This window comes from Acipenser ruthenus, chromosome 2, assembly GCF_902713425.1.
Source record: "Acipenser ruthenus chromosome 2, fAciRut3.2 maternal haplotype, whole genome shotgun sequence".
Lineage (NCBI taxonomy): Eukaryota > Metazoa > Chordata > Actinopteri > Acipenseriformes > Acipenseridae > Acipenser > Acipenser ruthenus.
Window position 1 is genome coordinate 103,165,351 of NC_081190.1, and position 12,223 is coordinate 103,177,573.

The following is a 12,223-nucleotide window of genomic DNA, read 5'->3' on the forward strand; positions in this document are numbered from 1 at the left end:
AATCAGTGTAAATTGAACGATAACAAATCATACACAGCCATGGCAAACACTACAGCAGTTTAGTATAATCACATTAACTTTAGTTTTGGTGTGTCATGTTCTGTACAGTAATTGAGTAGCCTTAGTTTTAGATACATGTTTCAAGCAATATTGTGGCTTGACAGTAGAGGGTAGTCTAGGAGAACAGTAGCCTATACAGCTGCATTTTCTACTTTTCATAAGTACTAGACTACTTGCTTTTAGAAGGGGGTGGACATTTCATTTGTCAAATGCCTTAGACAACATTAAGACATTTTATGTCTTTAATTAAAGAAAGGAAGAAAAACATTCTATAATATATTTAGCCTACTTTATTCATACCAATGTGTATGCTTTTGGCTTATCTGCTTTATACTTCCATCCTTATCCATTACGTTTCATCTGTTGTAGATGTGCCTATGCTGTTTTTTGTAAAAGTTACCTACTAACTGGCATTATTCCTGAAAACTGTGAAAGCCTGTTTAAAGTTACAGCTTTTGTGCCTTTTGCTGAGTTATGTCCCTTGTGTATTCACTGTTCTAATTCAGCAGTTTTACACAGTACTTGTTGAAAGGCTGCAGGGCTAAATGTTTAACTAGTACGATCAATTACGATTTGAAGCAGGCATTGTTTATTGTTCTGTTTCGTTTTGGTCCCCCTCTTTGTTTTAGCATTATAAAATGATAAAAAAAAAAAAAAAATCTAGGTTATTTAATCTAATGTGGCAGCATGGTCATTTATTTAAGAAAATAAATGTAGTATCTTTTAAAAAAATAAAAAAATAAATATAGCATAGCATGTTATGTTCATGCTGTATATAATTATATTTAGTGCACCACATATAATCCTTCGGTTTTAGTTCTGGGGTTAATACAGTTTTTTTATTTTTATTTGAGTTGAACTGTTATATGAAATGCAGACAAAACCTGGTGGTAGGGAGGCTTTTATTATTATTTTTAATTATGTTTTTTTTTAAGCAATGTAGACTACCGTATATACAGGTTTCTGCTGTGTGGATGTTCTGGGGGCGTAGAGTTAGAATCTAGCCATGAGTCGGGGGTAGTGTTGACTCGGATGAAATACAGTACTATGCAAAAGTTTTAGGCAGGTGTGAAAAAATGCTGTAAAGTAAGAATGCTTTCAAAAATAGACATGTTAATAGTTTATATTTATCAATTAACAAAATGCAAAATGAGTGAACAGAAGAAAAATCTACATCAAATCAATATTTGGTGTGACCACCCTTTGCCTTCAAAACAGAATCAATTCTTCTAGGTACACTTGCACACAGTTTTTGAAGGAACTCAGCAGGTAGGTTGGCCCAAACATCTTGGAGAACTAACCACAGTTATTCTGTGGATTTAGGCAGCCTCAGTTGCTTCTCTCTCTTCATGTAATCCCAGACAGACTCGATGATGTTGAAAGCATTCTTACTTTACAGCATTTTTTCACACCTGCCTAAAACTTTTGCACAGTACTGTATATGTAATATATATTAGCTGCTCTTCTCAAAAAGAAAAAACAGGGTGGCGCAGTTGTGATGAAACCAGAAATATCAGCTAGTAAAATGATTGCTGCAAGTCCATCTAGTATTAGCAGTTTTATTTTAAATATATTTTAGAAAAATAGGGTCACATCTGTGTGTTACTAAGCAAGAGATGCAGAGCTACTGTATATGAGCTATACCAAAGCTTTAGACAGACTGACACCTGATCAGAAATCCGGTCTTGTTCAGGAGACTTTCATTCCTTCATGTTTATTGTAAAGATAGCTTTGTGCTTTAATGAAGCACAGTAGTTAATTTTGTTTTTAACACAGCCCTCTATCAGTGTTATCCAATGCAGAGAGTAAACAGAAGTTATATGTATGCATGTACACGGTGAATTGGATTATGCCTAATCCTGAAAAATGTAATTTCATTTTACCTAAATCTGAAAACATACATTGTACACAGCAGCAGAATCTGGTCAATTCATTTTGATATGATTTTAAGCCATGTTTTCTTTTAATATTTATCCCAGCACCACAAAATACTACACACCATTACAGTAAAGCACGTACATTACAGTAGGTCTATATAGGCTACTTTTGTTTTGTTTAAAAGGTTAATGTCAGCTGTAGTTGTACTACTCTAAAAACTTAATAAAATAAATAAAAAAGAGAAATTTGGTAAACATAAAAATATAATGATGTACTTTTTAGTACATGTCTGTAGACTCTTGCTTGTTTCTACTAGTGCCAAATCAGTTGCCAACACCTTTTGCTAAGGTATAATGTCTTTGATGACACCGATGTCTGATGCTTGTGAAATCTCTTTGTACTGCATAAGAAAAAAACAACATAATCGAAAACATCACACACATACACACACACAATTACATCACATGTTTACCATTAGCAGTGTAATTCAGACATTTAATTTATAGTGAAAGGAAAAACAGTATTTTACCTGGTACTTGTTACAGTGAGTATTGGTAATTTAGGGAATTGACTCCAAGAGGACAAAGACCCTTTTCACACTACTGGGCTGGCCCAGGGCTGCCGCATATTTAGGTCTGCAACCCGTTCACATTTGCGGTTTAAGTCGCCTTTGCATGTTCACATATGTGACTGAAAAGCAGGCCTACAATGTGGCAAATTGCTTTTTTTTTCATGGAACAATAGCCTGCACTCACAATGGAAGAGCAACCAGGGTATTCAGTAATCCTTGATTTGTAGCAGATGTTTTTTTATTAATATATATTTTTCAAGGCAGCACAGTAGTAATTTTATTTTATGACATCTGAAATATTAGCATACTGTCGCCCCTCCTTAATTACCATAAATTACCTGCATTTGAGAATTTTGTTGTAAACTCATATCAAAATATGGTTTTGTTTTAAAAGAAATAGCGCTACTATTGTGCTGTGCTACCTGTATTTTTATTGTAAATGTAGCCAGTGTTTTTCCATAATTTAAAATGAAATTCTAAAATTGAGTTTCCCAAGATTTCACTATAGATAACCAAGCAATATGTTTAAATAACAGTTTAACATAGGGTGTATTTAGTGGTACACTTCCACATTACTTTTTAACAGGAAAACCTGGTTAATTAATTTCCTTAAACTGGAAGCAGTTGTGTTGGACATTTATGGTTACTTTGTGTACATCAGAACAGAGCAACATCAGAACATTTACAAATGAGAGGAGGACCATCTAAGTTTGTCCAGTTCCTAGTAGCTGATTGAGCTCAAGACATTGTCAAGTTGGCTGTTAAAGGATCTATAAGTCGCCTTAGATAAAGGCGTCTGCTAAATAAACAAATAATAATAATCCAAGTGATTCTGCCTCAACAACTTGACTAGCTAACCCATTCTATACCCTCACCACTCTGTGTCTCCTTCCCTCGGTGTGCTTTACAGTACATAAACATAAATCAAACTCACTGGACACTTTAACAGCTTTTTTGTTTGTTAATTAGTGTAAAATATATGTGTTTTTCTCCATCATTCTGCATCAAACCTGATGGTGAAATTAATGTACATTGATATTCAAACAGCATGTATTGTTATGTTTTGAAGATTTAACACACCCCTCTACATTTGCATGGCTCTCCTTTGGTCTCTTCATCAGAGTTGTACAGACTTGATTTCTGCCAGCCCGCAATCCTACCTGAGTCTTTAAACTGGTATCATGTCGATGATAAAAATGAACAAGACCCATTTCAAAGCAATTTCAGCTCCATTGTGGATATGTGCCAAACCATGTGACACTGCACAATTACTCATGATACAGTCTTACAAAGGTATCAGTGATAGGATACTACAGTAAGTAATGCACGTCAATGGATAATGTCTACCTTGTCTCTTTCCTTTTCCTGTCGCACCTACTTTTGAAAGTCATGGAAAGCTGGAAGGTTTAATGTTCTGTTGTTAAGACATGGTTGTAAAAATGATTGAAGTAATCAGTACATTTCAAATACATCATCACAGTAACTTTTGGTGACTGTGTGGTGCTTTGTTATTGCAGGAAGTGACACATGCTTCACTCACTCACACTGTGCAAGTGCAGAAATATTTATTGCAGAATCTTCAGAGATACACTATCATTCATTCAGAGAAAAAAAAAATCATCATTAAGGAAGACATTCTTTTTGTTAAAAAATAAATAAATAAAAGCAAACAGATTCTAGTTTACCTTGCAGATTCTGAGAAAACATGTCATGAAATAGTCAAAACCACTATTGTTACTACTGTGTCTGTATTACTGCATTAAAGCAGCAGTGAATAGTCTTCCCACTGCCCTTTGTTCTATACAATTAGTATGTGGTCAGCACTAACTGGCCAGCTACTGTTCCTAGCCACAGACATCTGATATTTGATAAATATTACAAGAACAGGAACCATATATATATATATATATATATATATATATATATATATATATATATATATATATATATATATAATATCACTATCTCTTATTTAAAAAATAACCAAGGCACACTTCATGAGACATACATGTTATCCAGAGAATTAAAGCAAACCCAGTGAAAACACTGGTGTATAAAAAAAGAAAACCACTATTGGTCTTTTAATACTAAAACATCACATGGTATGTGATTCTCTCGAATTCCCTTATCAAACTCACTCCACCCTTTTTGTTGGGCATCAAGGGATTTGTTGAACTAGGAAATCAACATTAAATAGCACTGAGACGATTGTTGTCTTAAAAGGGCCTCTCTCCAAAAAATGGTGAATCAGTCTGGGGGAAAAATGTCTCTGTCTGGTATGCACTTCGTTTGCTCTGTCTAACCAACAAGACTCATAACTAGTTTGCTCAAATTGAAATAAGATTTACAGAAGTCTGTGGGGTGCCAAAAGATGAATTACCATCGGCTAGATATAGAACTAAAATTATACTTACATCTGAACAAATTTAATGCACCCACAGTTCATACGGAAGGGTCTCAATCTTACTACTAGAAATGGAAAAAGTCTAATGTAAAAGATCTGTGAAAATTCAAACAAGTTATGCTCACTATGTTTAGTGACAGATGCACAATGGTTCACATTTTGAGATGTTTGTTAAAGAATCAGTATCATATTTATATGGGTTATAACATTTATTAGACATTTCTGTTGTTTTTCTATGGTCCTCTTTCACCTGTCAGTAAGTTTTCAGAATTTTGTTACAGCTTTGGGTAACTCCAGTCTCTGAAGCTGGGTGACTTTACAGAACGACTTCCATGCCAGATTTAGCAACATCATTATTTTCTGCTCAAGTAGCAGCAATTCTTACTGGAAAGACACTGCCATTGAATATCACAGGGGTGGTAAACTTGCTTCCCAATTTACCCTCTGGTTTAAACATTAACTGTAGCAAATGTCAAACATTATTTGATTGTCTCAAGGTACTGTACTCTGTGCTTTTTTTTCTGTCAAACAGAGGAAAATGTCAAAGTAAATGCTGATTATAATTAAAATAAATAAATAAAAAATAATCTACTTTACATTTAATAGTGTGTATTAGTATTCTTTTTGAAAAAAGGATCTGAAACACAAACGACCCCTGCTACAGCACCTTTAAACAGTGTTTACAGTAAAGAAATACCACATGTGTGTTCAATAGCTCTGGGGATTTACAGTCCATTGGCTGGGGGCTTATGGCCAAATGATTTGTGTGTAAAAAAAAACAACAAAAAAACATTATAGGGACTTTTATAAATAAAAAGTTGTAACCGTCTTGTATGCACTTACTGTATGAAATTGGGAATGTATAGACATTTTCTTCAGATTATGATTTTGGAAAAGTTTTAAAATTGTATTTATTTAACTTGAACCATCAATGAAAGTGAGAAAAGGCAGTCAAAGTGTGACAGGTTGTAATGCAATTATTGCTGAGCCACCTCAATCCCTTGATCTCAGTCTATCTTCAGATCTTCAGGCATCTTGTGGAGTCTATCAAACCTTTTGGGATGAACATTCTTCAGTAACCAAAACAACTAGCCTGCTGCTTTTAAGTTCTATACATTCAAGTCCACACGGAAACTAATAGTTTAATGAAATATAATGAGCATTATTTTGTTCTGTCATGCATCTCTGTGCTAGTCAGTTTCTTCACTGCAAAGAGACAATGATAATCGTCAGCTTGTGACTACAGTTTGTCTATCGCAAAAGTACATTTCAAGAAATGATCTCTCCATAATACATTTGGATTACGTTTTTAAGAAGCAGTGTGTTCTAGTGGATAGAATGTAGACTACAACCTAGGATCAAAGCCTGGAATACCATTTAACAGGGGTTTAAAACATACTGATGAAAACAAGCCCAAGAGCAAGTTCTAGCTTTAGATTAACCAGGCACATGTAGAGTATACAACATGTCTAAATGACTAATAATCCTGACATCAACAGAAAGGCATTAGAAAAAAAAGTTACTTCAAACTGTTATTGGAAAAGCAATGGACTAAGAAGTGTCTACATATTGTACAGTGCAATTTGTATAGGTGCGGCTAATGCATTTGTTTTGATAGTGGCTTGTACAGTACAGCCTGCTATTTACACAGACAGTGCTCCTTAAACAAGTAGATTAAGGTGAAAGTGTAAGGCGGTGGGGGTGTTAATGGGACAGGGCAAGCACACTCATGGCAGCAGCAGTTAAAAACAGAACTCTGGTATCTAAAACCTAAACATTTTGTTAAGAAAGCAGTTGGGCTTTTTTGAATTCCAGGACCACCCAGATATGAACTGAGTATGAAAATATATTATAAAGTTTGAAGCAGCCCTGCAGCAGCTGTTGCCAAAAATAGTAACAAGGAGGCTGAAACAGAATGAGGTGCTAAATGTTTTGGGGAAAATGACATGTTCTAAGGCAGGAAATTGCAGTAAGGAACACTGGAGCTTTTGAGTTGTTCATAACCGATTTCTTTCTGTGAAGCCCTACCCAGGTTAGTGCTGTATGTACAATTTATTCAAAGTTAACTTGTTTTAAATTCCTATAACTGTGGTAAGTGTACATCTCAATTTCTAATAGAGCATGCTGCAACATAAAAATGAATCCAAGTAGATAATGAAAAGATTTATTACTAGTGTTTTTTTTTTTTTTTTGGTAGCATTCTTTTCATGGCTCTGTTGTGTACAACTACAGTACATAACTAATACTGTTTATTGTGGTAATACTTCAGTACATGAGGAAATAAGTAGATCACATAGTGACAATAAATAAATAATGGAAATGCCATAACATGTTGGTGTAGTACTGTGTAGTATGAACTCTGTTTAAACACGCTATAAGTTTTCTATTTCCACTGGTGATACATGCCAAATGTAAATTCAGTGTTATTGTAATCTAGGAGGTCAGATTTGAATATGTTTGTTTAAAAATGCACTCTTTATTTAAACAAACAAATGTCGTCATTGATATTGCAGTAGGTACTGTAATTTGTAGTTCTACAGTAAATCCATTTCTAGCCAGCAGTTTCCTGTAGTAGCTTGTTGCTATAGAAACTGCAGGGGAGCAGAATGGAACTTCCTAGTCAAGTTTGGTGCTGACTTGTACAGGCATGGCTCACACCTAAAATTACAAGCCAGTATAAGGTATGGGATTGTCATGTATGAATCCAGATGGAAATCTGTGGTTTTGAGTGAGGAAACATGAGCCTCAAAAAGAGACTTTCATTTAAGAAAACATCTACATGGTACCATAACACGGTAGGCAATGTAATTTTTTTTTCTTTTGGTCATACTTGAAAGGATAATTCCAAGACTTGAATTAGTTGGCTTGCAGTACTTTTGTTTTAATTTTCTATTCGTTGATAGTGACCTACAGTATGTTAAACTATCAAACCTGATTATAAAGTGAAATGCAACTATAAACCATTTTCTGATATTGTTGAACTATTTGTTTTGCATATTTAATTGTATTTAAGACTAACTAATTGTATGTTGTCTTATAATTCATATAAGTATGTTACTGTACCATGTTTCACTTCTGTTTTTAATAGATATTATTTGTGTAAGGAATGTATATATATCCAAAACACTGAAAACTTTTACCCACCGCATGCAAGTACACATTTAGCTTTTCTTACTGTAAGGGTTGTGTGAAAACAGGGAGAATTTTTACTGTAAAGAAATGTGTGTTAAATCTTTAAAGCAATGTTATTTTCATATAGGCTTGTTTATTTAGTAGAGTACAGAGGGATCTCAGCTCCACTGGCATTCCTTAAAGTCGACTTTCTTCCTTCGGTCATGTTGGAACAAATTCCTTAGCCAGAATTTTCAACAATGTGTTGATCATGCTGAAGTAAAACTTTTTTTTCAGTGCATGGTTCAGTCAAAGACTTCTGGTCTAGAAATAATAAAATAATGGTTTCAATGTACAGCTATGGCCAAAAGTTTTGCATCACCTAGAATTTTATGATTGAGACATAAAAATATTAGACATTTTTTATGTTTTTAAATTGGATTCTGTAAGCAGCTCTGCAATAAATCAGTTGTTTCTATATGTGATTAAGTAGACAAGTGTACTTTTTCATGCCATCGTGTTTTGTTTTTTGCAGAAAGCAAAAATGGGACACATTTGTCTACTTGAATAAGATTCTTTAATTTTGATAATTTCAAATGTTAATTGTTACATTTATGGGGTGATTTTTATTGGACAAAATACACAGCAGCTTTCAGAACTTTCTTTTCCTGGGATAAAAAGTTGAAAATACTTAAAGTTGAAAATACTGATTTCTGTTTTTTTTTTTTGTTTTTTTCATTGCTACCATAACGTATTAGTCACCACTTGCTTAAAGCCAGATAATCCCAGTACTTTATTGTACTCTTGTTCACTTTATTGCTGGTGGATTGTGGATCTCAATACTTGGTGTATTGGCTACCGCTGGTTTAGAGGGTTTGGTCTGCACTTGGTATGGTTCGGTATGTTTGGTGTGAAGTGTAAACAACAAAGTCCGCTTCGGAAACAAACAAACTGTACCAAGTCCACCTAAAGAGGTCGTCTCGGTCCATTTGACAAATGCACCGAGTCTGGTTTGCTTGCTAAACCTCAGTGTGAACAACAGTTGGACTTGGTCCTTTTGCATATAGGAAACGAACTATACAAGGTAACCTGACAAGAGGAAGTAAACATTTTGCGGTTTAGAATAGCTTTTTTTACCCAAAAATATTAGACACCATATTCTTTTTAGTTAGGATCTGAATTGCTAGTTAGTGATCTGCAAAGCTGTTTAGTAGACTTTAGCACAAAAACTTAAAACCTTTCTTATAGTATTTCAGACACAAAAATATGCTGCCCTAAGGCTTACAAAGGATGAGCCTCCATGGGCCATTTTTCCTATGTAGAAACTGTAGAGGAAATTGTATTGATAGCTTCTCGCAGATATTTCTGAAGGGTAGTGTAGTGTAGTGCAACTGAAAACATGCAGGTAATTTGAAAAGCAGTCATTGGTTACTAAGGAGTATATTCAAATTAGGTGGACAAAACAAAATTTCCATTCAGAAATGATTGTGCTATAAAATAAAACCACACTATTAAATGGGCAGCTTTATGAGTTTGTACTATCAGTACAGTAATAAATATGAATACAACATATTTGATCACCTGTACTTTAATTTAGTGTAAGCAACTGTACCTTATTTCAGCTAATTGGAGTAAGACTAACTAAACACTGGTATTTAGTTTGTTTTTAAACATTCACAATACTTGTCGGTGAAGTCTTGCAAAAGTCTTGTTAAAAATATGTTTAAGTTATATTATCTTTAAGTTATATTATCTTAAGTTATATTATCTGCCAAATGTACTTTTTTCTTGTTCGGTCTTGCTTTGTGGACTTGAACTGCCAGGAAAACGCTTACAATACTATCCACTTTAATACAAGTGCAAAATAGTATATTCCACACCCTAACAAAATAATCTCAGGTAAACACCTGCATGTTGTAAAAACATGGGTGCGGTCCTCCCATTCAACAAAACCAGTAGTCAGTTTTGTTATTAAAAAAAGAGTGCGTGTGTGTTCTTCAGAAACTGTGATGTTAATACCATGTGAGAGGTTTATCGGAGGACAGGGAAATTAATTGCTGCAGGTTAATTTTTAGTGCATGTTTGTTCCTAGACAAAAAAAGTGACTTAGTCCATTTTCTTTTTCAAGTTAATCTTATATGATTTGATTATGTCTAAACTAACAATCTTATAATGCAAAACCAGAGCCTCTTGAAGGTCAACCTTCAATAGGCCAAGTTTTACTTTAGTTTATAACTTTAGAAGAGAAGTCAGAGATTTTCACTGACATATATGACATAGGTATCTAGGGGACTGGGCTTCAAATAGCGTGCATAGCCCCTGAACTGTAGTGTGTGCCCGATGACATCATTTGTGTGTTACTACTTCAAGGTGGTAATCGCGTGCTAATTAATTTTTTTTTTTTTTTTTTGCCATCAGCATTGGAGCAAAGTATTAAACTTGCATATCGGACATTCAGAGAAACGTGTGTTGTTGTATACATTTAAACACAAGTCTAACAACTCTTTGTATATGTAAATGTAAATAACAACTCCTGTTTATTTTCTTACTCATGAAAAACACTTATTTTTGCTATTCAATAAACGTGAAACTCATTAGTTTAATAGCTAAAAAGAAACATCTGCAACTTTTTCAATTGTGTACATTCTCCCCCCCAAGTTTATTTACCATATACTAGCAACGCATCACGGTGCTATCGATGCTACAATTTAAAAAATAAAGCCTTTCATAAATCAAAATATGTTCTTCTAGGGGGCGAATTCAGTCCTCTGTTTAAACGGTAAGTGCTTTTGGACATGAAGCTAGTGCTTATACATATATTCACATCTAGGTTACCAGCTTTCCAGAGTGAAAAACTGGTACACAGGTTTATTCTGACAATAAAGTTTTGTGTCAACTTGGCTTGTTTCATATTTATCCCACATTCATTATTCAATGTGTTTTCCATTATAGCACAAGTATAAAAGTCTGTTTTGTATTTTGCAAACGTCTGCCTCGTTTCTCTGTGTTCTGGCAAAGATATTTTTTGGTTGCTGTCCGAGTAACAATCCCAACTTCCTGTTTCTGTTGTCTGTGCCTGTTTGACACTGACAATGGGGGCATTGCCCACGAATTTATGTGGCAAACGTGAGCCATCTCAGGGACCGCTGCGTTCACAGTAGACCTGGAACAACTGCGTTTACACTACAAAAAAAGGCCTAAGCTGTTTCAGATTCAGCTAAAAAGTGGCTAGTGTAAATGGGGTAAGAGAATAGTGGTAGGTCAAAATATTTTAGTAATTAAACTTGTTAATTTAGCTTACCGTGAAACAAATTACAGCTACTTTACCTTCATCTCAAGGTTTATGGCATTGAGGTGAAGAGCAGCCATTCACAGTCTAGGGTCTAAAAAAATATTGAAAGCCACCTGCCAATTAAAATAATTACTGCTGTCAAATTTGGCTTGTCCAGGCAATTTTGTTTAGATTTTACTCAGAGCCACACTTTCACACCTGGGATATTAGCTCTGATTTCCATTTGATCAAATGTGTAGTTAATTGCTAATTCATTTCAATGTACAGTCATCTCCGGCTAAGAGAACACCCCTCTGGAAGCAAGCGAAGTGTTCTCTAAGAGAGTTGACCAGCAGACACAATGTGAATCAATAAAAACATTGTCTTGATGCCTGTGCATCAACATATGAAATAAGAGAAAAGCAATAGGCAAGTGTATGTTAATAAACTATAATAAGAAAGTAACAGACAAACTAATGTTAATAATATTTTTTAATATGTAAAAAAATGCAGCAGCTCTAGATTAATTATAAATACATGTATAGGAGCAATATTTAAGATATGCACAACACTATTTAACAGAATGGTGAAGCAACTCACCAGAATGGGAAACACAAATTGCTCGGTGACTTTTGTCTGATTCAGGTTTTTTTTTAAGAGCTCGAACTATTTCCAGCTTTTTGTAGCAAGAGAAACAGCGACGGGTTTTGCCGTTTGTTTACATGTCATTTTGTAGCAATGAGGTGCACTCATGGAAATCAGAATACAAAACAAGGCAATGGTATGATGCCGGTTCATGAAAGATTGAATAAACCAATCAGTGTGTCTAAAGACACTCTTGTGATGCAAGTCACTTTTGAAAAGACTGAATAAACCATTTTAATCACTGTCGGTGCTTTTAAAGTGAAGTTCCTGTAGCTTTAGCCGG

The 12,223-nt window shown here is 34.5% G+C and overlaps 1 protein-coding gene across 8 annotated transcripts in view; it reads left to right on the forward strand.

Annotated features, from left to right (window-relative positions):
- Positions 1 to 12,223, forward strand: part of LOC117409442 (regulator of G-protein signaling 12-like) — a 79,742-nt gene that overhangs the window by 33,958 nt on the left and 33,561 nt on the right. The window contains exon 1 of one of the 8 annotated variants that reach the window (XM_034015497.3): positions 7,576 to 7,708. The exons of the other annotated variants lie outside the window; for them this stretch is intronic. Within the exon in view, the coding sequence (XP_033871388.2) occupies positions 7,652 to 7,708 (57 nt within the window). The 5' untranslated portion in view covers positions 7,576 to 7,651. Of the gene's footprint in view, positions 1 to 7,575; positions 7,709 to 12,223 lie in introns of those variants that run through there. 8 annotated transcript variants of the gene reach the window in all.